At 37.0% G+C, this 26883-nt stretch overlaps 2 protein-coding genes and 1 long non-coding RNA gene across 4 annotated transcripts in view; 1 reads left to right on the top strand and 2 right to left on the bottom strand.

Annotated features, from left to right (window-relative positions):
• Positions 1 to 120: 120 nt before the first annotated feature.
• Positions 121 to 1530, bottom strand: LOC148842080 (uncharacterized). The gene is made up of 3 exons (XR_016103062.1): positions 1407 to 1530; positions 1146 to 1211; positions 121 to 244 (listed from the first exon to the last, which is right to left on the bottom strand). It is a non-coding gene; the product is annotated as an uncharacterized LOC148842080 (long non-coding RNA).
• Positions 1531 to 4769: 3239 nt separating this feature from the next.
• On the top strand, positions 4770 to 8094 carry LOC148842079 (small ribosomal subunit protein uS2-like). Its single transcript, XM_088957043.1, has 5 exons — positions 4770 to 5321; positions 5975 to 6237; positions 6353 to 6550; positions 6864 to 7083; positions 7646 to 8094. The coding sequence occupies exons 1-5, from the start codon at positions 5189 to 5191 to the stop codon at positions 7747 to 7749; spliced, it is 918 nt and encodes a 305-aa protein (XP_088813169.1). The 5' UTR covers positions 4770 to 5188; the 3' UTR covers positions 7750 to 8094.
• Positions 8095 to 11541: 3447 nt separating this feature from the next.
• LOC148842078 (phosphoinositide phosphatase SAC2-like) overlaps positions 11542 to 26883 on the bottom strand; it is a 28608-nt gene continuing 13266 nt past the window's right edge. For both annotated transcript variants that reach the window (XM_088959256.1, XM_088959255.1), the window contains 7 exons: positions 23888 to 24248; positions 18569 to 18690; positions 18355 to 18468; positions 17753 to 17947; positions 14888 to 15064; positions 13973 to 14081; positions 11542 to 12053 (listed from right to left, as the gene is read on the bottom strand). In XM_088959256.1, coding sequence (XP_088815382.1) covers positions 11934 to 12053; positions 13973 to 14081; positions 14888 to 15064; positions 17753 to 17947; positions 18355 to 18468; positions 18569 to 18690; positions 23888 to 24248 — 1198 coding nt within the window. In that variant the 3' untranslated portion in view covers positions 11542 to 11933. The remainder of the gene's footprint in view (positions 12054 to 13972; positions 14082 to 14887; positions 15065 to 17752; positions 17948 to 18354; positions 18469 to 18568; positions 18691 to 23887; positions 24249 to 26883) is intronic.

Below are 26883 nucleotides of genomic sequence, written 5' to 3'. Positions count from 1 at the left end.
CTTGGATTAATTATCCATGAACTTATTCTTAGCATTAAGCTAAATTAAGGCAAAAATTAATAAAACCGGCATAAAAATCCATGCTAAAGTCCTAAAAAATTATAGATAAATTGTAAGTTCATCAGAATACTAACTTGAGCTTCAAAGCAATCTCACCGAGTTCCCTCCGGAGTTCCCTCATCTTCTTCGTTTCAGGCTTCCCGTTGCTCCAATCAGAGGCAAGGTCGTCGACAGCTAGGACCGGCTGGATTGCGCACCATCAATTATTAATAAGAAAAGGCTGGTAAAAATGGTTTAGAAAGTAAATACTTAAAACAATGCCAATTTGTAACTTCAACAAGGCATAACATTATAAGTTAGCAGAGATTATCTTTTCTTTTTTCTATTTATTTAGGGGTTTGTAGAGGCGTAGAGCTATAAAACGGGCCTCACTGGGCTGGCATGGCACGACCCACGGCCCGAGTCCACACAGGCTTGTGCCATGCCGTGCTACGGGCCAGGCTGGTTCATGGGCTGAGCCTTTTAGGCCAGACTGTGGATTGGGCCAAAGCTATTTATTTAAATAAAATTGAAAAAATCTTAAAATTTTTATTTTATATGAATTTTGATGTATACAATAATTCAATAAAATAATATAATAAAATTGAAAATAATTGTTTATTTTATTAATATATTATATACTATATATTATTATATAATTATAATTTATAATATACTATCTATTATATATAAATATATACAAATATATATGAGCATGCCGGCCCGGCCTACGGACCTGAAACCCCAAGCCCAACATTGCTCATACAATTATGTTGTGCCCGACACAGGCGGCACAACCCGATTTACACCTATACAGAGGAGTCATAGGCTATGTTTGGAAAATAAGTGTGTTAGAAATAAATACTTATTAGTGTTTGAGAGGCCTTTTCTAAAATCACTTATTATTGATTTTAAGTAGTTACTTGTGTTGTAGTGTTTGATAAATTGTTTATCCCATAAAATATTATATTTGCAGAAATAATAATTATAGCCCTAACTTCTACTTGGAAAACATTCAAGATTCAAAAAGTATATAAATAAATTGATAAAAAAAAAGAATATGAATAAAGAGATAGAAAATAGTAAATAAATTATTCAAAACTCACTATTATAGTAGGACTGTAGAAGGCTAGGGTTGATTGGTTGCTAGATCTGAAGAATCAAAGCAAAAGCTGCAAAATAGAGCGTTAGAACCCAAATGATCAACGGAAGATAGGAAAAAAAGGTATGGGAGAAATAGTGAGAATAGAGAAAATATAAAAATAAAAAGGGACAAATTTTTTAAACTATTTTTATGTTTTCGCACTAAGTATACCCTTCTTATTTAACCATTGTCTAAGACTACTCTTACTGTTCCAAAAAATTACCAATTGTCGTTAAATATTGACGGAGGGGCTAAAATGCCCATTTTGCCCTTAAGTTCAATTTGACGTTTGTCGCTGCAACTTCTGCATGATTGGTGTATGACAGTGAGAGGAAAAGGGCAACGGAGAAGAAGAAGGCCAAGAAGGGCCCCGTTGCAGAGAGAAGCTTCCCAAGATCGGCGGATAGAAATTGGAAATCTCCGAGCAGTTCCAAAACTTTGGAATCTCCAAATGTGAAAGATACTCAAATCTGAGAGAGAATCAGAACTGGGCATCAACATCACAACACAAAACTGACTTTTTCTTCTCCTCTGTTATGGGCGCTTCCGCTTCTTCTATTAGGCACCAAATGGATTGGCTTCCAGCTTTCCACCGTGCTCCTGCAACTCACGAACCTCACTGCTTAGGCACCAAATGGATTGGCTTCCAGCTTTCCACCGTGCTCCTCAAAGGCAGCTCGGAGACGTCGATGAGAGCATTTAGGATTCCCCAAGCATGACGGTGTGGGCATGGACACAGTGCAAGGGGATTCGGGTGGCCAAAGAAGGGGCACATTTGGGTGTGGACTTTGGTCTTCCCTAATTGATCGAGATACCTCAGCCGCTGCACCTGGAGAGCGATAGTGGATGCATGTGGTTCTTTAGGTATTGGCCGAAGGTATTCCAATCTCGATGCTTCTGGCTCTCGTAGGGAGTACATAAGGGAGAGAGAACGAAGGGGAAGAGGAGAGAGATAGATAGATAGAGAGAGAGCACTTTATGATCCCAAAATACCCTTTTTCCGTTGGGAAGAGCGGCGACCTGGCAACAGGTGTCTGGAACGATGACTGAGCTATAGTGGTTGTGCAACTGTCTACAAACCAAGTGGCTTTGCAGGCTTGTTGGATCTTAGGTGGGATCTGAGATGTGGTATGTCGTTCGCTACTACAACCTCTAAGAGGGAGTTCGTGCTGAAGTAGGGAGTGAGAGGGCCGAAGGTGGAGGGTCCGTTGCTCCAACGAGCGGTGGTGTTGAAACAGGGGAGAGAGAACTAAGGGGAAGAACCAGTTTGATTTGCTGGAAGAAGACGATAGAAGTGGAAAAAAAGAAGGGAGAGGGAGAGTGACAAAGGGTAAAATTGAGTTAAAAAAAAATTATATGTAAACAGTAGGGGTATAGATAATAAATTAATTAGACCATAGTGGTTGTTTAAGAATTTTGCCAAAAAATAGAGTTTTTCATGAACATGATATTAGATTCCACAACAGTCGTCATTGCTGCAAATTAACCTTTAATGGAGAAAAAATGATAGGGTTTTTATCATCCTTTTGAAAATAGAGGCAGACCTAAATAAATATTTATTTGAATAAGTAATTATTATTCATGTTTGGTAAATAAGCACTTTAAGTGTTAGGACCACACAATAAGTGAAAATAAAAACTTGTAAAAAACACTTATTTTCTGAGGACTGTCCCATCTTCAAAAAGTCAATAAAATACTATCGTTTTCTCTCCATGAATGCTAACTTGTAACAGTGGTGACTATCGTGGAATCCCATGATCATGTTTGTGAAACCCCACTGTTTAACTTTCTTTTTTCTTTTTTTTTTTTTTTTTCCCTCTGATATTCTATTACATCTATCCCTTTCTATATATCATGTTTGCCCTGCTTTGGTTTGGTTTTTTATATCTAGCACCCAATCGGCCCTAGCCGGTGGCTTCTACTATAATAGTCAGCTTTAAATCATTTATTTTACTAATTTTCTAACTCTTTATTAATCTATTTTTGAATCTTGAATGTCTCCTATTTAGGGCCATAATTGTCATTTCCATAAATATAAGTATTTATAGGATAAATAGCTTACAAAAAACTGCAACACAAATAAGTACTTAAAATAAATATAAATGGTTTGAGAAAACACCACTATTTATTTGAATAAGTACTTCAAAACAAACACTCATTTTCTAAACGCTGTGTTTGGTTAATAATGAAATGAACAGGAGGACTTATTCAGTCTTTTAGTAAATAAGTTATTAAGGAAGTTGTGAGTTTCTTATTGGGACAGTTTGTTTTTAAGTACTTACTTGGAAAAAGTGCTTAGCACTTATATATGTGTCTGGGAAATAAGCCAAAATATGTATTTATTTTTTTTTTCAGGAAATAAGCACGTTTTGAATAAGCTCAAGTTTTTTCAAGCACTTTTTAAAAAAAAATGCTTATTACATTTCTGCCCTTGTACTGGCCTGCCACATAGTTTTCAAAATACATATATTATAAACACTCCCAAACAACCACTTAATGTGGCCTGCATCGAAATTGAATTGGTGATGGAGTAGTTGAAATGGTCACATGGTATCCCTTCGTTTCTAAGGCCCATTCAGTTGGGTTTATTTTAAGAACCTTTTTTTTTTTTTTGTTTTGTTTCCTCAACATTCACCTTTCACTCAAAAACCTGGAAAGCCCCATTATACTTTTGTTTAGTCATGTAATCAACTTTCCATTGAAACTAAGGCACCAGTTGAGATGGCTTTTACATTTTGGGGCGAACTGTGTTAATTGAATCACTTTGGTTGATCCTTGGTGTTCCAAATAAGCTATTTAAATTAGCTTTAAGAAGTCATGATTCTGGCATTTGAAACGCCCATATTGACTTTTTGGATTTTCACCAACTCAGATATTTCCATATGGATCCCAACTCAAAACATCATATCATGTGAGAGTTGTAAATGGGGCCGCCCTGGCATGATAATACGTGGGTCATGTAATTATATTATACTATTTTATTTAATTATTGTATACATAAAAATATCTATAAAATAAAAATTTTAACTTTTTTTTTAATTTTTTTAAATAGGCCTCTCATAGCTTCACCTGGTCCACAATCCGATCTAGTCCAAGGCTCGGCCCATGGACCAGCCCAACCCATGGCACAGGTCTATGCAAGTTCAAGCTGTGGGCCATACCGAGCCAACCCCAAATTATCCCAAGAAAACCTGAAATGACCCATGAACTGATACAACACGGCCCATACTTTGCGCGGCCCAAAACAACCCGATTTACATCTATCCATGTCCTAAAAACACTCACAAATGCATAGTAATTTTTGTAGTTTCTTGAAAGCAGCTCAATGCAATCAAAATTTAGCAAAGGCTTTTGTCTTCACATACCCCATTAGGGTTTATTTACCACATTTTTGATAAATTGCAGATTATCAATCACCCTGTATTTTGGGTATTGATGCTAAGCCCCCAAAGTTTCCTTTTTTTTCTCAAGCCCCCAAAGTTGATAAGGATGTCCATCCGTGCAGTTCTCGGGTTTAGGATGTGTTTGAAATTTAGAGTGGAATAGTGAGAAATTTTATAAAGTTTGTCAACTCAACCTTCTGTTCCTCTCTTATATATATTTTTTTCTATGAAAATCAAACCAAACATTTGAAACTGTTGGGTACGGATTTTCACATGTACAAGCACCAGTGATTGAGAATCTTTTGTCTTATTTTACTGTGGATACTACAATAACGGTGGAGATTCAGTACATCTTATCAGTTCCACATTTTATAAAAGGTGTCAATCCAACGGTCGTAGTTTAAGGAGTATAAGACCTAAAGAGGACCACGATATCACGAACCCTTCCCTTAATAGGGGCGAAGTGAAGTCGCCGATTTCCTTTCTGGCTCTGCGGCGCCACTTCATTCTTGAGAGAGCAAGGGTTTCTTCAACTAAAACCGGAGAAAACCCTAATAAAGGCGAGGTAGATTTTCCAGAGAGAGAGAGAGAGAGAGAGAGAGAACTTGTCTGATCTGAAACCATGGCAAATGCTACAAGGGGATTGTCGCAGAAGGAGGCTGACATCCAGATGATGTTGGCCGCGGACGTCCATCTCGGGACAAAGAACTGCGACTTTCAGATGGAGCGTTATGTTTTCAAGAGAAGAACCGATGGTATGATCTCCTTTATATTCTCATTTTTATTTTCCACTGTCATTATTTGTTTCTGGCCATATTTCTGTTGTTATTTGTATTTGTTTCTGTTTCTTGTTACGCTGTTTTTGTTTCACTTCCATTCTTTTATTCCCTTTTCCTTTTCAAAACCTATTAATAGTCTAAAGCATAAGAGTCATGTGTGGTTTATGAGTCCTCACGATCACTGGTCTACTAAGTTTGATGGAATGGAAAAAGGAAGTGAATTAAGAATTGGTTTCTCATGTACAATGCAGTTTCCTTACCCCCCCAAGAAAAAAAACCCATAATACAGTCTCACCTATGCTTGCGATCTAGTTCAATTTGATGAGATAGGTACAGCAAGTTTTCTCGTGCGTTTATGTATTTGGTTCTCCATATATATGCTAATATGTATTGGAGTCAATTGGATCTTGTATGAATGTGCATGATCGATGTAGCAGACCAAAATCCTGAATGCTGAACATGACTGCAGGGAAATAATCAGTTTGTTATGTTTTCGTTGCAATTTATTTGTGTTTTTCACACATAGACATGCCATATTTTCATGGCAATTGCAGTAGCATGAATTTGTTCCATTAATTTGCTCAACTACTAAACCTTTTCTGCATAATTTATTCTGGCCTAATGCTCAGGTATTTTCATTATTAACCTTGGGAAAACGTGGGAGAAGTTACAGTTGGCAGCCCGAGTTATAGTTGCAATTGAAAATCCACAAGATATTATTGTTCAGTCTGCAAGGCCTTATGGTCAAAGGGCAGTGTTAAAGTTTGCTCAATACACAGGAGCACATCCAATTGCAGGGAGACATACTCCTGGAACATTTACTAACCAAATGCAGACATCATTTAGTGAGCCTCGTCTCTTGATCCTCACCGATCCCAGAACAGATCACCAGGTAAAACCTCATTTACCAAGAGTATAATCTAGATAGTTATTCTGTAGTATATTTGATTTGTTCCTTCTCTTTGTAGCCAAATATTGTCTTATAATTCTCCCTTATCTATCTGCAGCCAATTAAGGAAGCTGCCCTTGGTAACATTCCAACAATTGCCTTTTGTGACACTGATTCACCAATGCGATATGTTGACATTGGAATTCCAGCTAATAACAAGGGAAAACACAGCATTGGTTGTCTGTTCTGGTTGTTGGCTAGGATGGTTCTGCAAATGCGTGGGACTATTCTTCCTGGACAGAAATGGGATGTCATGGTAAGAATAATTTCTAATGTTCTGCAAAATTTTGAAAAGGGCTTTTAAATACTTGGAAGCAAGTCTTAGCTCCATCCTTGTATTTGTTGTATGAGAATGCTATGATAGTTGTCATTTCTTTTGGTCAACAATGAAAATTATTAGAATGATAAAAACACAATGAAAAATTATTAGCAATAAGATGGCATTTTGTTCTTACAGTTCAACTGGGAAGTTTTTCTGTTCATCTGCCTATTCAATTTTCATAGATGAAATATTGAAAGCCATGATGCTATGGTGTCTCCAAATTTTTCATAATGTGTTTTATGTGCAGGTGGATCTATTTTTCTACAGAGAGCCCGAGGAGGCCAAGGAACAAGAAGAAGAAGATGTTGTTGCTGCCCCAGATTATGGGGTACAAGAATATTCATCTGCTACACTCGCCCTTCCAGGTGATCAATGGGCTGGTCAAATAACAGAAGGCCAGTGGGCTCCAGAAATGGCTGCAGCAACTGGTGTTCCTGCTACAAGTGTTGAATGGACTGGAGCTCCAGGTTAGTATTAATTCTCACATTTCATTTTATCGTTTCTTAATGATTTAAATTGTGAAATATGCGAGATAAATTTTAAGATCCCGAGCAGAGTTTGGAACTTTGGTATTGGAAATTTGATGATCTCTGCCAGTAGGGAAGGAAAATTGCGTAGTTTGTGTTATCTGGATTGCTCATTTTATCCCTAAATCCTAATTAACCATTGGATAGATAATCATGTTTTGGTTTTCTTTGACTTGACCTTTAGGCAGGTATCTTGTTAAATCATCTTTTAATGTTTAAAAATTAAAATATTCAAACCCCAATTTCCTTTGATCACAAAAAACCTAACTCCCATTTTTTGCCACATTGATGGCCAACGGGGTGCATCATATCAACATTTTAAACCTTGAATGAGAGATCCAACATCTTTCCACATTTGTCTGCAATAGTATGCACAGTAGATAGTCTACCTGACTAATATTTTCCTCTTATGAGTCCAACGAACTGATCTTTTATAGGATTCTCTGCCATTTCATTAGTTGTACCAGTGTGTGACATTGTTCTTTTTTATTCTGTACCATAGTTCCATTATCAGGCGATGGATGGGATACAGCAGCTGCACCACCGACAATGGCAGGAACCGGAATAGATGTTGTTATGGCTCCTCCTTCGGGTTGGGAAGCTTGAGATCTACAGTTTTACGAACGCCTTAGTTAGGAACTTACCTTTATCTGATTTGCCATGAAAATTTATTGATGTTTTACAATCGTTTTCATTCTCTGCTGTGGAGGGAATGAACTTAATTTTGATAGAATGTAGCTTGTGATGGGTAGTTGGCGAAATCTTTTGAATTTTTAGGTGAATCTATTCGTTTTTGTTTTTTTGTTTTATTTTTATTTTTGGTGATGTAAAAGGTCTCATGGCTGGATTTGTGGAGATTACCGAGGGTTATATGTTGTCTTCGAAAGTTTCTTTCAAGAATTTGGAATGTCATTTTGCCATGATAAATTTATAATGTGTGGTATTGTGCAATCATCATTTGCATTAATTGTGGTATTGTATTAATGCAATGGTGGTATTGTATTAATTGTGTCAATCAGGTTGGTCGTGCACTTACATTAATTGTGTTAATCAGGTTTTTCATTTAATGTGTGCAAATACCGATGCATATGAGAATTGGCACGTTACAAATTACAACAGTCGCGTGCGTTCATTATTCCAATCAGGTTTTCCATTTCGTGTGTGCAAATACCCTTGCATATAGACCACAAAGGAGAATTGACACGCTAGAAATTATCACAACAGACACCCTTAAAACTGTTTTTTAACGGATGTTTCCGAAGGGTGAAATTTGGCAGGCTTGTCATGCACAGATTATTTGATGCATTGTCCCTTGCTGGGTTTTAGTTTTTCTTGGCAAAAATGAACGGACAGATAGTCCATAGATGGATACAGACAAGTACATGCTGAATTTTTTGTATGCGTAAAACGTCACTCACTAAAACCTTTTTTTTTTTGTTTAATATATTGCTTATTGTTATTATTATTGGCTTCTAGCATTTAATTTTTTGGAAAATTCCGACTATTAGCTTGCACTTTGGGTTTAGTGTCACTTTTGGTCTAACTTTAAAATGTGATAATTAATTACCTGAATTTTTAAAATGTGATGATCCAGTATCTATCATTAACCAGCTGATAATCAGCTGTTAAGTGACATTTTAAAAAGACAAATGCCCTTTGAATGTCATTTAATTTTTTTTATCAACTATTACAAAAAAATTAATACTTTCAATCCCAAATCCTTGTTTTTATTCAAAAAAGTTGGAGTTACTAGAATGTCCACTCAAATATAACCCCAACATTCTTGAATGGAAACAGTGATTTGTGACTTAATTTTTTATTAACATTTAGATGGTTGATAAAAAAAAAATTAAATGACAGTTGAAGGATTTGTGTCCTTTTCAAATATCATTTAACTGCAAGTTAACTGCTAATTAATGGCAGGTTCTAAATTGTTGCATTTAAAAGTTCAGAGACTGAAGTGACAGGCACAAAATACAGGGTACTAATGGGAAATTCTCTAAATTTTAAACACAAATTCCTTAATGCATATTTGGCATATAGGAACATCTCCATTACGAAATTACCAATGCTCAGTGGGATGTTGGAGCAAATCCCATGAAAACTAATGTATTGATACGATTGGATTTCATTACAGTTGGTTTGTATACTTAATTCTGACTCATGTTTTTAAATCTAATTAAGTTTATTTGTTCAATATAAATTTAGGATAATTACAAAGACCCCTGTACTATGACCATGAGACAAAGACTCCCCTTGACCATTAAGTTAGATGACAGAATGCATTAAATTATCAAAATACCCCATTAAACTTTTTTTTTATTTTCTTTATTTTTTGTTTTTTTTCTCTTAAAACCTATTTAACCTATCGTTTTTCCTTTCTTTTCTTTTCCCCTCCCACACCATCCTCTCTCATTCTTTCTCCGTCTTCAATCTCGTCCTGAACTTTGACCCCTCCAAAATCCTCCTTCCACATTACAGATAAATTATTGAGATTTAACCCTTTTTTTGTTAGTTTGAATAGGTAAGGCAGCCCAATTCATGAGGCTTGTTCAATGGAAAGGGATAAATGTATGCAGCCTTACCCATAATGCAAATGCATACAGATTTTCTCTCTTTCGTTTGTCCGCTCTTCACGGGAATTTTTTCTCTCCAACCAATGCTTCCATTACCTTTCTCGATTTTCTTTCTCATTAGCTTACCTATCCTTCCTTTTGATTTCTTTTTTAATTTTCTTTTGATAACCCCATTTGTTTAATGGATCTCAGTTGTCGTTAAAACTCTTGCTTCTTTGTCTCTTAATCCTTTTCGAAGTGTAAATATTAGTCGCAGTAGATAGGCTGATGATCTTTGGTGGCAGTTTCTTTTAAAAGGATGTGGAGCTTAAAGGACAAAAGCATACACTCTTTATGTAGATTTCTGTTCTTAGGCATTGTCTATCATTTTCAACTTTTCCTTACTCTTTTCAATATACTAGTTTTGCGTTTCATCATTGAGATGATATGTGTTCTTTAAGTGGTATATTTCTGTTGTTAAGCATTGTTTGCCATGTTCAACTTTTCCCTACTTGGTACACTTTTCAATATACGGGTTTTCTGTTTTGTCCTTGAGATGATATGTGGAGTTCTGTTTTCTGTTTATTCATTATTCATGGAGATAATGAGCCCCTTCTTCTGTTAATTGTATATTTTGTTAATAAGTGTTATTTAAATCAACAAAGGGGTCTTTGTCACAGACCCCATGGTACAGGGAGGTCTTTATAATTTACCCATAAATTAATGATGTGTCATTTAATAGGATAAATTGCTGAAACCTCCTTAAGTTCTATACCACTATTAAAACCTCCTCTAAGTTTGATAATTGTAATAATCTTCCCTGAACTTTCTGAGGGTTGCAAGCAAGCATCCTCTGTTAGAATCTTCCAAAACCAGGCATGGAAATATCCAAAATACCCATGTAGTTACCACTGAGGTTGGTTTTTATAGAAAAAGCCTACAATTTTTACAAAAAATAAAAAATAAAAGAGAAAATCAATGATGCAGAAAAGATATGGCATGGAAAGTTTTGACCAATCAAAACCCACCCATAAATTTTGATAAATGACACCATTCGCCACCACATCTATGGTTCCAATTTATTGGTCAATTGTTTTACAGATATCATATATTTTCCATATTACGGTATTTTGGTCAAATGCTTAGATATTTTAGATATTTTCATGTCTCATTTTAGAGAATTCTAACCATGATAGAAAGTTTGGGAGAGGTGATTACAATTACAAAACTTCAGGGGAGGTTTCAGCAACAACCATAAAATTAGGGAGGTTTTAGGATTTTAGCAATTAACAAAATTTTAATATATAGGTAAGATTCACTTCACATGTATAAGATATTATTTGCCTTCATCATGGGCATTGATTTATAACAGTGGACTCGTGGCACGTTGGGCTCAGTACCAGAATTTTACATATATTATTTTAAACCGATAATAAATCATATGAATGGAAATTCTTGTGGATTGACGTATTACTAATATCTATAAGCATTAAGCAGATACTTGAATGCAGGTCATAAAATGTCATAAAAATTAAGAGCATAGTTCAAGTTTATTAACAATTTGACCAAGTCCAGTAACTCTGCTAGACACTTCCCGAGATCGAACTTGCAAGTTGAGGGATAAGGGCATTAGATGATATGAAGATGCATTGTGGTTAGGATTCAGGACAAGAGACACCCTCCGATTGGTGGTTACTTTTAGCGAGTGTTTTAAAGAATAGATGCCGTACGGTCCATATTACTCGTGCATGATTTCTACTACATCATCAGTGATGGGTTTATAGGCGAAGAAGATGAGATGAGATTTTCTCTGGGACATAGTCAAGGGACTGGAGAAACAAAATTTTGTGAAGGGAAATAATAAAGCACTATTGTAATTGGAGCTCAGTTTTGCAATAATAACTATATAATATATACAAGATTGAGAACTTTGGAGTCAATTGCAGAGAAGGAATAGAGAGCTCCAAAAAGAATTAACTATAACTATTTACTCTTTGTACCTTTGTATTTCACTCTGAAGGAGGGATTTTGAAGATCAACCGATGCAGCAAATTAGACAAGACGAAGGCCTTTTTAAGAAATTATCTTACAAAGAGGATGCCGGTACCGCTAGATTTTATTTCTTCCGTGTTCGCAATTTTCTCTCCAGGCGCAGCATCCTTGAATCAGCTTGAATCAGGAAGAGGTGAGAAATGTATAATGATTCAGCAAAACTGAATGATGGAACCGTGGACATCAATGGCATAGTGTTTCTCCATATGCCACCCATTGCACAAAACTATCAGAAAATTCACCAAGTATGTCCAAATTCTGGGTAGCATCATAAGAAAGATCGGCTTCTACCTGATCTCTTTCCTGCAGGGAAAAAACATAAAGCAGTGTCGGTGTAGATCAAACGGGTAAAGAAAGTTCACAATCAGGTAACAAACGAACTTGAAAACACAGATGGAGGTAGAGGGATAATTACACTCCTCTCTTGCTCTGTGTGAATGGGGGAATGACGCTACACATTGACAAGGGCACCACATTTACAGTCCACAACTAGTCTCAGATTTACATCAAAAGTAAATATTAAGATTATTTGAATTGGCTCTGTTGCAATATTTGGGTCTCGTTCAAATTTAATTCAGGGCTTTCTTCAGTGTCTGCAATGTACTTAAAAGTTTGGTAAAAACTGGATTAACTCTACCCATTCCACATATGACAAGGAAGACGGCTTGCAGCAGAACTTGATATGTAGAATACAGGGGATCTTGCAGAATGCAAGCTACTAACAATAAACTACAGATATTTTATTTGTTAAGGACTATATACATTCTACCGCGACCATCAGATAAAGTACCAAAGCATTACAGACAACAGGGTTCAGGGTTTATCAGCAGCAGTGTTAAAAACAGATTGAACCGTTCTCCCCTCCAGGTTAATGGGTCAGTGGCTCATCCATCTAGGAAAAAATGTCAACCTGTGATGTTATCAACAACATAAAAAATAAAATAAAATAATACAAGAACCTGTTAAACCCACAGAATGGGTAAGATGGGTCAACAGTTAAACCACCAAGGTCCAAGGTCAATGGATCATTAGCCCACTCAATGGGTTTGTCTAAAATAGGAGGGCCGATTCTGTCTTCACAAAATTATGCTCACTCCGTTCTCACAGCCTTTTTCAGCAGTGCATTGGAAACATCTCCATACATTATCTTTTTATTCATGGGATAAATGGACAAAAACAGCTTAGAGAATGGTGTGAGCACAATTTAGTGAGGACAAATCCGATTTCCTAAAATAGCAGGTTGGAGGTTGACCCAAACTGGTAGTGTAGTCAGGTCAACAATGGGTTGAAAACACTTATTAGCAGTAAAAACAATTCTTACAACTTTCCTTTGATCACTAAAATAATAAAGGGTTCAGATTAATCTCCGCAAGGAACTGCTTTTGGTTCATGGCATTCAACAGATACTAAATTTTGAGTGAATAAAGATATTGGTGGACAAGTGTACAGAGTGATACACCTGAGTATTGGTACCTTGAACAATACTCCTTTCATTTTTTTTCAAGTTTCAGTTTCAAACACACACACACACAATGGGTTCCAAAAAACAACTGTAAACAGGTGTATCAGGGACCAAAAGATCCGATATGATACACCTGATACGAGGCGTATCATATCGATACTTTGAACCTCGAACATGATCAAACGAATGTCATAGGCAAAAAACAGGCCAAAGATGTGTTTGTATTATTTGCGTAGTAACTGTTTTAATAAAACATCCTTGTATTTTCCAACATTACTTTGAAAAATATTCCAAATAAATTTTGATCCAAAATTTTAAAAAAAAATTGCAAACAATAGTCATACTATTTATCAGCTATGACAGTACTAACATTTCACTGTTGTTGTGAGAATGGGCCAAATGGGCCCTAATGTTCTTTATTTTTTTCAATTAGTGTTTAAAAGTTATGCGCCTTCTTTTATTTTCTTTAATTATCTCCTTAGTGCTGGCCGCCCCATTAAGGGCGTCCAAGTAATTGCACTCAGACAGAATTATTAATAAAAGTGATGAAAGGGGGCTAGAGAGAGAGGTTCAAATTCTTCTTTTCTCTCGTCCCTTCTTTTCTTCTTCTACAATCTATTCCTGAAACTTCTTTTCTTCTTTTCTTGCATTATTTGAATTACTGTAGGTGTAATTTTCAACTACTGTATAGTTATCATTTGATCAATACTGGATAAAAATATGTTGACAAAAAATAGCATTACATTGATGACATACTGACCTTCATACTGGATCCATAATCACTTTGAGATGGGGTTGTTTCCACTGTAATAACACTCATGACATTCTCTGATGACATGCCTGCGATTGGAGAGTTAATGAGGGCAGACCTGCAGCATTTGAAAAAGCAGGCCCCTTTTAATTTCGCCACACAACATATTTGCCAGATTAAGACAGTTAAAAATAAAGCCATCCTAATTCTGAACTCCGAAGATTTGGTAAGGACCTACATAATTTATATAACTTTTACTGTTCAACCAGTAGGCTAGTCTTGCCACGCATATCTACAAAGCATACTCAACTCCCAGAATGTTGTCAGATAGAACATCTGATCAATGTGATTTTCAACCCTGAACATAATCAAGGCGGAACCACCTCCTTGCATATGCATCAGCATTAATGCAAAGATAAAAAAACCAACTTTTTTCTTTCTTGTTTGGGTGTTGTGTCGTTGAGCAATAACATTTTTTTTGAAGATAAATAAAGAAAATTTTATTGCTTAAAAAGGAGAATACAGCTTAAACAGGTGACAAGGAGTCACCCCATCCAGCCAATACAATGGCAAGGAAAAGTATCACAAAAAACAAACTTCATAGAACATAAAGCATAACCAAAACTTCTAATTAATCATTCAGAGTGTGCCAAAAGTGAGCTCCAAAGTCTTCCTTCTTAATATTGTTATTGAGCAATAACAATATTGAAAGAGAGGTTTTAATTCCACATTGAAGAATGAAGGCAAACAACATAAACACGTGCATAGAAATCTAAATGAAACTGAGGTATTTCCAGTCATTAAGAACCTGATTAATAAGAACGAACCATCATATCATGCTGATAAGCATATAATTATTTTATACACATTTTCAAGTGCAGTAGAATAACAAAACTTAGAGCATAGCAAGATAACATCAATTACCTTTCATATGTTTCCTCTTCACATGAATTTCCTGACGAAGAAAGCCAATCAAGGTCGAGAAAATTTGAGCAATTAAATGCTTCCCCATTTTCATTGAAACAAATCTGATCACTTTCAAGGCATCTATCCCTTTGCCCATCAACAAAAAGCTGTCTTTGAGCCATTGAAGGTGTGTACCTACAAAAGGACAATAAAAGAATTCTGAATTAGCAATTTATGACATTGTAGAAAAGTAGTTTCCTAATCAGGATAATAAAAATTCAAAAGCTTTCCCTACACAACATACCCTATTTATAAAATGTAAGGATGATGTGGCAGATCCTAACAGGCACAAGGGTAAGGGGGCCCTGTAGATATGCCCTATTGTCAATCTACAGTTCCCATCATTCCAGTAGCATTATCCCCCCTACCTTGTAATGGTAGTCTTACCAACTGATATAATCAGTTGGGTTTTCTCATTTCTAAATATAAACAAATGCACAAAGAAAGGGCTATTCTAAATACGTTGCTAAAAATTAGGGCAAGATCAGGTTAGAACTGGTACTGAACTGATGAAATTACACATACCCGGGCGAAAAAACCTAGTTCCATAGTTGTCAAAGTGATGCCTAAGCAACAAAGCATTCATGGAGGCCACACCCAATTGCCTAGTTTTGGTACAAGACATCATAATGTTTTAACATATTTAATTTGTATGATTATAACACTACAACAATATTCTTAAACCAAATCATTCATTTTCTCAGTTTATAATATTTTCATAATTCATATACTAGTTTCTTTTAATTATTTCCTTATTTGTTCAGGGTCAACCATCACACAAGTTAGTTGACACTGTATTGAACCCTTGAGAACTTCATAACCTGAAATTGAAGATTTTACATGATTAACGCAGAAGAGCATATTCAAGTTTCTTCTTCTGTCCCTTTCTTTTCTTTTTCCAGGACAAGAATAGGTCTTCTGAAACACCAAAAGATCAAAAAATGGTCTATTTCCATTTGGTTACAGATGGATCAAAAGACCCCCTCATTTGAAAGACCAAACACCTAAAATCAGGAAACTTAAAATGAAGTTTGAGCTAAAGAAAGCTTAAATTGAACCTTTCTAGTACATGTATATCTAGCAAATGTGTATGAGTTGAAACAATTTTACGAATTATTATAATATTATAGGCTTCTAAGTTATCTTTCAATAATAATAAAATTATTATATAGTATTATTAATTAATAACTAATAAATACTTATAAATTGCGATACTAAAAAGTAATATACATTATTTTGAAGAATAATAATGGCATTTTATTAAAACAGAAACTGATTCAGGTTAAGAGGAATGAGCTGCAGAAACTATAAAAGAGTACGGGAATCATATCTGAGCCTAAAACAATTCTTCCCTATCAGCCCCTTGCTTGGCTAACACATCAGCCAAAGTATTTGCTGATCTCCCGACTCACTGAATAGAAATTGACATATTCCTCATCAGCCAATTAATCTTCTTAGATTTGTTCTTATAGCACCAAACAGTCTCCTTAGGTTTCATTAACCAGCCCACCACCACCTTTGAGTCCCCTTCAATAATTAGTTGCTGTACACCAGTACACCCATTTGGTTTGTAAACTGCACCCTTAGTATAGCAGCTAGCATTTCTGCCCTAACAGAGTCACCAAGTCCCAAAGGACCTGAGTACAAAAGAACAACCTCTTCTCCAAAGTACACCTTACGAAACTTACCATGGTCTTTTTTCATCTTTTTGTCTTTTGAGAACATCTCTCAAAGTACACCTTACAAAAAATGTTTTGCTCTGCAAAAAGCAGCTCCCAAAACCTCATCAAGTCTTTTGGTCTGTTCTGTTGAGCTTTTGAAAGATCATTTTAGTGAGACTTGCCAAACAACACCTAAAATTTTCCTCTTCTTTTTAAGACAGATTTTCCACTGCTATATTTTATGAATTTTCTTTTCTTCTTTTTCATTTGATGAGCATGTTGATTTTCTATGTTCTGATATGAAGTTCATACATAATTACAGCAATTATTAGCATTTAGTAACTAATAGTTAAGATGATTGCCGGTTGCCATGAATCCTGGGGAATTACCATAGGATTTAGGATTTTTATTCAAAAAAAATCCTTTGCCTAGGAGACAACACACTTGCTGTTGCCTAGTTTTGCCTTGGTGCCTTGATAACTATGCCTATATCAGTCTACAAGTAGTATGGCTGACATTAGGGGCGTTCACAGGTCGGGTTGGTGATAACTTTAGGGCCCTGAATACATGGCTAATCAAGAGATTGACTAGTTGCTTGTCATAGGGACAATCTTGACCATCCCATCACATTCCATAAGGTCCTTATTCAGACAGGAGTCACAGGACATATCATTCCACCTGTACTTTTTTTTGTTCCAATGAATGGCATAAGCATAATCATTTTTAGCAGATAATAGAGATTTGATTTTTTGTAATGAAAAATTCTTGTATACTGCAGAATACATTATCATTATAATAATTTATGGTAAAGAAGGTTTAAAACTGGCAAATAGATTGAATTTCAAGAATACAAAGGTGGTCAGGTAGACATAAAACGAGGGGCATTAAGGAAATAGCAACAATCTTGGGAGTGACATTCAGACTGATTTCGATAAAATGATCTCCTACCAATCAAAAAACCCCCAAAAGGTCATGGTTCAAAGAATATGTGTTCACTACAATTGCACATAGCAGAGTCTATACTTCTACTAATGTTTCACATACAATATTTTTGGTCCTAGGATAATAGATATTCTATCTATCTAGTTGCAATTATGAATCATAGAACATGGAGATAGTAGTTGGGCCCTCAAAGCATCAGGTAAAGACAAAGTAAGCCAACCTGGAATATGAGACTTCACTTTCACAAGTTGGTATTTCTTTCATGGATTCAAAAAGACCTTTGGCACTCCCTCCTTGTGTTCTTTCAGGCAATGCTGAGTTAGAAAATTTCTTCTGCCCAGTATTTGTAGCTGCCATCGGTGTATTATTTTCGCATAGGATGTTGCCATCAGACAAGGATCTTTTGAAAAATGACCTACAAACAGAAACTCATAGTTACTGATCAAGTGCATAGTACTATTCTGAAAATACATTACAGATCCCTGTTATTGCAAAATACAAACAGTAATTGGACATGGTTAGGTGCAAGTCAGGTACCCAATTCCCCAATCCCAGCCCACCTAAGTTACATCCCCTATACATGGGCCTGAAAGGTGCTTCTCTGGTAGAACCATCTTTTCACCAGGATGACTTTTGATAGAAGGTATCATCATAAAATCCACATATATCCTAGGGTATAAAACAGCATACCCAAACTAGATTGGAACAGAATAAATTCTCAATTGCAATGATGTAGACTAATCTAATCCAAACCATAGACTAAAATCAGGGATCGAACCTTAAATTAAAATTACAATCAATAACATGGACTTACAACAGTACCTAGAATTTTCATCTGCAAATGTGTAACCCCGCCTCCCAATATTGTAATGCTGGTCTGAATCCAGCTCCCACAATGCAGGTTTACCCTGTTGTGGTTGAAAATGCCCCAGAAACCTGCTTACTCAGCAATAAATCCATGCAAATATCAATATTAAGGAAACGAATAAAACTCAAAAATAATCTACAGGTATCAAATAGGAAGGCCATGACTTACACATTTATTGCATCCTGTTTCTCAGCATCCATATAGGCATTGCTGTAGTACCGTTGCAGGGTTCTGAAGAATTCCTGGGATTGGGTTGCAGCCTTCCATTGACCCCTTCTCTCAGAGAATATCTATTTTCCATAAAAAAGTCAACATATAGAAAGATACATCTGTAGTTGGAAAAGAAACTATGAACAAAAAGAGCACCACCAAGAACAGGCAAATAAACAAGGCTCACAAATGGGGAAATTGGGGTTGATTTTGTTGTGTAGCCTAGCATTGTGGGCTTTGGCCTGTTTATGTTATGCCATGCTAATTATTTGTGTAACTTCTTTTCTGGCCTAAATGGGCCTATGCTTATTTTATTTTTATGTTTTCTTACTGCCTACTAATCAGAGGCAGATTAGTCGTTGTATCCCTTTCTTATTGCCCTAATATAAAAGACTGTTTTGGAGGGCTGGATGAAAGTGCCACCCATTACCTCTAAACCTCTCTTCTTCTGTTTTTCTTCATCTTCTTCAGAACTGAATACAAACATGGCATCGGAGCTTTGATACTATCTTCTCCACTGATTCGAAATCTCATATACTGCTTTTCCATTCTGCTCGTTTTCTTCATCTTCTTCAGAACTGAATACAAACATGGTATCGGAGCTTTGATACTATCTTCTTCACTGATTCAAAATCTCATATACTGCTTTTCCATTCTGCTCGTTTTATTTATTTATTTTTTATTTAGGGTTGTTAAAGAGACCCTAGCTCTGCTCGTGGTGTCCTAAAACCCAGTTACTTTCTTGGGTTTTCCCTTGGGAGGTCCATGGAACCCAGAAGAGGTTTGGTTTTACTCCAATAGGGCAAGACAAGCTGTGAGTAGTCTCTGGGCTACTAGAGTAACCTGCACTAAGCAGGCTAAGATTCTGAACTACAGGAAGGTGCATTCCGAGAAGATTTTCAGATGTTGTTTCAAAGATTTTATGTTCAGTTGGAGGCTTCCAACAGACTGAAAGTGAAGTACAAGTTGTTGCCCTATAGTTCAAGTATTTAGAAGCTGAACAGTGACTGGTTGCAGACCAGGAAGTGCCTTACTGAGGACGGAACAAGGATTGCAAACCAGGCGTTCAATTTGTATTTCAGTTCAAGTTCCCTCACATTGCCCTGCTGTTTTTTTGTTGGAGTGTTTTCCAGTCTACGGGCCAGTAGGTACTGATTGTTTCTTCTGTTTTTTGGGTGAAATTTCACATCAGAAACAGTTCATCATGTCCTCAAACTCTAGTGAGGTAACCTCTAAGGAAAATCAACCAAGTGAGAGCTTATTTAACATGGAGAACCCTAGCTTTAGCTTTCCTAATCTTCAAATCACAAATGTAAAATTAGATAAATACAACTGCAAGGAGTGGTCCATTTCTCCAAAACCTCACATCACAAGCCGTGGTTTACTAGGGTATATAAATGGACAGTCCAACACTATCTGATACAGCTCATAAGATTTGGGAGAAATTATCTAACACCTATGGACAAAGGAAAAATAATGCAAGAGTTTTTAGACTGACACAAGACATTGCAGCCTTGACTCAAGTAATTTTATCACTTGCAACCAACTTTGCTACTCTTGAGGGGCTTTGGGAAGAACTTGAGCATCATCTTGTCCTTGATTGGAAGCATTCTGAGGACCAAGAAATACACCAAAAGAAAACTGAGGAAATGAGAGTGTTCAAATTTCTTGCTGGATTCAACTCTTATTTTGAGAGTATCAGTTCTCATATCTTGGGGAGTGAAGGACTTCCCTCTTCGCAGCATGTTTCTTACTTGAATAGAAATGAGGAGATTCAGAGAAAATAAATGAGGATAGAAGCCCTTCCACAGCTGGGTGAACACTCAGCCCTTGTTTCAGCCACTCAAAAAGGAGGAAAAGGTAGTGATAAAAGAAATCTGAAATGTTCTCATTGTGGAGGAGAGAAGCATAACAAAGATACTTGCTGGATCTTGCATCCTCACCTTAAACCAGCAACTCTTAGAAAGGAGAAAATGCTGAATAAAGGCCTAGGACCTTACGGACATGTGCCAAGTTCAAATCTAGTGGATGAAGTGCAAATGTCTACCACCCAGAGTGCTTCTTCTTGTGTAGGACAGACTGCTACTACCTCAAATAACTTAGTTGAATTTACAGCAGCAAAGGTAGACATCCTCAATCGGGCTATGGTTTGATTGAAACAATCCACTACTCCTTCCTGATCCTTTGCCAAGACAGGTATGGCTTCTACCCTTAGTGCTATTTAGCCTCATTTGAATGACCCTTGGGTCATTGACTCAGGCGTGCCTCTGAACATATGACAAATAATTCCTCCTACTTCTCATCTTATCGTTTTGGTTCTAGCAATAAAGAGAGAGTTGTTGATGGCTCTCTGCTCTACCATTATTCATGGAAAAGGAGATCCAACTTGGAAAGGATCTTTCTCTCAAATCTGTTTTGCATGTTCCAAACTTTACAGCTAAATTGCTTTCAATTTCTAAAATTACTAAAACCTTGGATTGTATTGTGACTTTCAGTTTCAGGATAGGCTGACGAGGCAAATAATTGGGAGTGGTCATGAGGCTAGTGGTCTCTATACTATCTCAATGAAGATATTACTTCAACTCTTCAAGCTTCAACAAGTCACATTGGTGAATGCAGGGAGTCTAGTGCTACCATCTATCTTTGGTGTGCAAGATCGGCTCACTTGTCTTTTACCTTGTTAACAATCTTGTTTCCAAAGTTGTTTCAAAATGTGCTAAATGAGAGTCTGTTTTGTGAAATGTGTCAATTGTCCAAACATTGTAGAACAAACTATCTAAGCTATAGTAATTAAATTTATGATCCTTTTGATTTGATTCATTCTAATGTATGGGATCCTTTACCCATTATTTCTATGGATGGCTATCGTTACTTTATCACTTTTATAGACCACTTTACAAGATGTACTTGGATTTACTTGATGAAAGGAAGAGAAAAAATTCCTAGAATCACCATAGTCCTTCTATAAAATAATCGAGACTCAATTTGGAAAAAAAGATTAAACAATTTCATTTTGATAATGCGGGAGAGTTCTTCAAAAATTCTCTAAATGTGTTTTTTGATGATGAGGGACCATTATATTAGTCCGTTTGCAATTTCACTCCACAACAAAATGGAGTTAAAGAGAGGAAAAATAGTCTAATAGAAACTTCTTGTGCTCTCTTGTTTCAAAACAAGGTGCCAAAGAAATCCTGTCCGATATTTTAAGCCCAAGCCCAAACCCGGAGGCCTGAAATCCTGTCCAAGCCCAACTTAGATCAGGTCAAACTGGGCCAGCACATCAGGCTACCTGGCCCATGAACAGGTCTACTTTTAACCCAGCTGAATTGCACTTCCACATCCTTAGTCAGCCATTTAAATCTTTTTTCCTCATTGTTGTACATCCAGAAACCTTTGCCTTCCTTTGCAGTTCTTTTAACCCAGCTGAATTGCACTTCCATATCTTTAGTTAGCCATTTAAATATTTTTTTCTTGTTGTTGTACATCCAGAAACCCTTGCCTTCCTTTTGCAACCATTCCACTACTAACTTTGAGTCACCTTCAATAATCAACTTCCTAACATCCATTTCCTTCGCCTTTTGCACTCCTTCCATGACTGCCATAACCTCAGCCCTTGGGGAGTTACCTACATCGATTGGTCCTGAATATAACCCAATAAATCTGCCTTCACCATCTCTAAAAACCCCTCCAATACAGAAGGACCCGGGTTTCCAGTGTTACTCCCATCAAAGTTCAATGTAATGCAATTAGGCATTGGAGGAGACCAAACAAGACTTATATTGGGTCTAAGACTATCAGAACTGGCCACTTCCAAGAATTCAGGATATCACCTATTGAGAAGTTGGCAAACATATCCATAGATTTAACCCAATGAATCACTCTCACCGTAATGGTTCTATTATAGCTCCTCTACTTTCCTTTTCTGAAAACAATTTTGCATTCTTCCCTACAGCCACCCTATCACATCTCCATAAAACTCGTCCCCTTTTCTTTGGCCACTTCAAGAAAGAGGAACCAAACAAGCTTTGCACATTAGTCAGGGGAGACCACCTGCACCCAAATAGTGAGAAAAACCATTCCCAAATAAAAGTAACAAAAGGGCAAGAGATTAATAAGTGAAAGCAAGTTTCTCCATTATCCTTACACATAATACACTGGTGAGGAGGTAAGCACCAATTTGTTCTTTTCCTTTGGAGTAAATCGCAGCTATTCTTTCTAGAAAGACTTCCCAATAAAAGCCCCTAATTCTTGGAGGGATAGGATTACACCATACCTCAACCACTGGAAACGAAATTCCCAAGGAATCAAAAGGTTGAATGAGGGCCTTAAAGAAAGAAGCACAAGAAAAGGAACTGGAGGAAGAAGGAGTCCAAATACGGCTGGAGGTTTCGAGGATTCCAAATAAACCCCATCAAAGATATGAAGCAAATCCAGGACCTCATTAACTTCTGAATCCCTCAGACCCCTCCTTAAGTCCAAATCCCAATCAAAACCAGTTCTTGAACTTGAGGGAACCAGGAAAGATGCCACAGATTTACCTTTATATTGCGAAAGTGCAAAGAGAGGGGTATTTATCTCTCAATGGTAAATTACCCACCCATATATGTCCCCAAAATTTTATAAGGTTAACAAAACAAAGATCGATCCTTCTATAAAGTTCAATATGTTTCCAAATATGTCCCCTTATAAGGACATTCCCTGAAAGACAAAACTTACAAGGGGATATAGCAGAAGCAATAGCTTAAAAAAGTCACAAGCATACATAATTATGCATGTCAGACTTTAAGACAACATCTTGTAGATTAAATTTATTTATTAGCTAAAAAATAGACCCTTCTATAGTTGCTAATGTTTTTTTCTTGACATTGCCCTTTTTTTAGAGAAGAAGGTAGGTTGTCATTCTTTCATTTTTCTGTATACCAGTATGTTCCTGTACCATGAGGCACTTTCCAAGCAATGTATATTCCTGATATTGCCAATTTTCAATTAGGGGATTATAATAAATCAGCATGAACCATTATTACACAACCACATCAACATGGGTGGGGAGTAATACAAGTGAAGATTTCTGGGCCATGGGAGGGGGGTGGAGGACCAAAGTTCCCCCAGGTCCCCCCTGTCTCCACCCTTGGCCATAGGATATGGATATCAGGTTCCAGATACTACAAGGCATCCTATGTCTGAGGTAGTGGTTCCTGAGCCACATTTCCAATTTGACAAAATACCAGCACTAAGTTGGACGATTTTTAGGTACTACCAACATAGTTAGAAGGTTACCTTATTGTGTGCAGCAGACCCACCATACTGAAGTGCAAGAATGTCACCCATTGTCTCATAGAAAGCCATCAAGTCATCAGCTAAAGGTGCATCCAGATCAATATTTGGTGCATCTATAAATCCCAGTGCATGCAGCTGCCGTCCAAGTGCAGCCAAACCATAGGAATATTGGGCAACATTTGTACGATCCAAGCAATCTATACAATTTGTCCTGAGGACACCTTGTTGAAGCATAGGTTCCTTGACCATGTGATTTCCATTAACATAACCGGTATCCTTACTGGGTCTAGTTACCAAATTGTTGGTGTTTCCACTGTTGCTACTATGTTCATCAGGAGGCCTATCACCAACGTCATTTTTCCTGTAATGGATTTCACTGTAAGTACAGCTTAAAATGAAAAATAATGCATGTGCCAAGAAAACGTAAGTACTGTTATTTGACCACATTAGGATAGAATTTGAGGATACATCCTTCAACATAAAAGTCCGAAGGTGGTAAGCAGGGAGGTCCCACTTTATATGTTATAATTATATTTAATATGAACTGACTTAAATTCTCATATCCAATTGGTGGCTGAAGGATATGGAGGGTAGGGAAGTCAAAGTGGTGGTTAATTGGGTGTCCTCCACCTACCACCCATACAAATTTGGTTGGGCATGTTACCAGTATAATGTAGTCCTGCCCAATGTCAGAGTTGTGTTCAAACCCCTTCAAAGTCAGGTCATTGAGCCCCTATCCAAGTTGTTTCTCTGCCCTTCCTGATAAGATGATTTACAATTCTCTCTTCTATCAATCTATAGAATTGCAGGTAAAGATGAATATTGTACAATTACCGTATTGGCGTAATGTCAACATAAGTAGTTTGGCAGTGGTTAACGGTAAATATATGAAAGAAAGTGGAAATCTCTTGTTCAGCAAATAGTTTGAGCCTTTATGGCTTTCAGGCTTTCTGTGCAAAAATAGGAACTGGACAGCTAGCAGCTTAAACCTTTTGAACAAAGCTATAGTGGTTAATTGCAGAACTTCTATGAGAAGATTGGATCTGAACAGAAAACCGTGTAGGCATTTAGAGGGAGCACTATGGTGGTTTGCTTGCAGATTTTCTGTGCAGGAAAAGTTTGTTGATGGCTCTATGACCACTTCTTTGCCTCACTTAATTTTGAAGCAGGTTACTTGATTCACCTTTCTTTTATGGTGTTAATTTGCCCTTTTAAACTCTCTTTTTCTCTTATCACTGACTCAACCCTATTATTGCCATGCTTGATTGGTAGTAGGTGCAATGTGACCAGAGTTAGGAAGACCAATCTGTAGCAAACTCAATGGAATGAGTTTTACACAAGGGGAGCAAAATGCAGAGTTTTGACTCCACAGTTGGGCCTCAAACTGAACCCCTTTGAGATTTCACAAGTGGTCAACATGAATAAATCCAAGTTGTATCCCTAGTTCTACTACCTCTTCATGAAGATGCATGACAGATATGTACTTCTCAATTTTATGATTCTGTATAAACAACAATCAGGTATAGAAGATGGGAACTTACTCGTGTAATACAAGGGTGGGATTTACTCAAACATTGAAGAGACTAAAAGTTTGGGAGAATGGAAGAAACAAAAGAGAGAATTGCAAAAAGGATTGAAATGCTAGACCAAAAGGAAGGCCAGAGAGAGATTATTGTGGAGGAAAGGTCAGAGAGGAGGATTTTGGAGGGAGATGGTAATACAAAATTCTTTCACTCAATGGCAAATGGAAGAAGAAGAAGAAACTTGATCTCTAGCATTGAGGTTGAAGGTTAGGAGATAACTTTGGGGGAGGAGATTGTCAAGAATTTTGTGGAGAAAGGAACACAGAACTAGGAAACCTGGATTGGAGTAGAGTACTGGACACCCAAGTAACCCTTCTAGAAAGGTCTTTTAGCGAGGAGGTCCATGAAGCAGATTTTCAATGGATAGAACTAAAACTCCAAGACCCAACGGTTTCTCAATGGCTATTTATTAGGACTGTTGGGAAATCATAAAGACTTGATTGAGGTTTTTGCTGAATTCTTTCAAAAAGGGGAAATTTGACCAAGCAAAGGCTACTTGATTGTGGTAGAGAAGCTATCTCTTTGGGAGGAAGAATCACTTTGATCAAATCCACCCTAGCAAATTTGCCCACTTACTACTTGTCCAGTGTCCATGTTTAGGATCACAACAAAAAATAGACAAGTACCTAGAAAAAATGATGAGGGACTTGTTGTGGGAGCCGGCAGAAGAAAAGAAAGACCATTTGGTAAAGTGGGAACAAGTGTGTAAATCAAAAGAGCAAGGAGGGTTAGGTATTGGGAATTTGATTGCAAAAATTACAGCTCTTCTAGGAAAATGGCTTTGGAGGTTCCCCTTAGAAGGAGATAGACTGTGGCACAAGGTTATTAAAAGCATTAATGGTGTAGCGGACAATGGCTGGGATGCAAAACTAGCACCTCATACTACTTCAAAACTCCCCATGGAGAGCAATCTTCGAGGTATTGCCTACATTTCTAAACTACTTTCGTTTTGATGTGGGTTCTGGGAATAGAGTCTTATTTTGGGAAGACCTCTGGCTTGGGGACCTACCACTTAAGTTGCAATTCCCAGCACTCGTTATCAAACCACAAGACTGAACATGTTTCAATTTTTGGCTTGCCCTCAAAACACGGGTTAAACTGGGACTTTGGTTTCAGAAGGAGGTTAAGGGATTTTGAATGTGGAACGCTTATTCTCCCAATCTCTTTTTTGGAAAAAAGTTTAGTTGGACCAAAATCTTTTGGATAGAAGAATTTGGTACCCCTCGCCTCATGGTCCTATGGGGGAGACTCCCTATGAGAGAAATTTGGTGTAAACCAACCCCTCCTACAGTGTAGGCTCTTTGTTGGGAGATGTTCCTTGGAAAGATTAAGACTTGTGACATGCTAAAGAAAAGAAAGCCAAATTGCTTGCCTCTCTCCTCATACGTGTTTCTTTAGTAAGGCTAGTAGTGA

This window comes from Nelumbo lutea, chromosome 8 (assembly GCF_056320005.1).
Source record: "Nelumbo lutea isolate HS-2025 chromosome 8, American lotus-T2T, whole genome shotgun sequence".
Lineage (NCBI taxonomy): Eukaryota > Viridiplantae > Streptophyta > Magnoliopsida > Proteales > Nelumbonaceae > Nelumbo > Nelumbo lutea.
The sequence above is the reverse complement of the archived record's forward strand: the minus strand, read 5'-3'. Positions and strand labels throughout refer to the sequence as shown.

Excerpts from the sequence above, each read along its gene's own strand:
- LOC148842079 (XM_088957043.1), top strand. The coding sequence starts at position 5,189 with ATGGCAAATGCTACAAGGGGATTGTCGCAGAAGGAGGCTGACATCCAG. Across the intron at positions 5,322-5,974 it reads TTTCAAGAGAAGAACCGATG|GTATTTTCATTATTAACCTT; the intron begins GTATGATCTCCT and ends CCTAATGCTCAG. Across the intron at positions 6,551-6,863 it reads GACAGAAATGGGATGTCATG|GTGGATCTATTTTTCTACAG; the intron begins GTAAGAATAATT and ends TTTTATGTGCAG.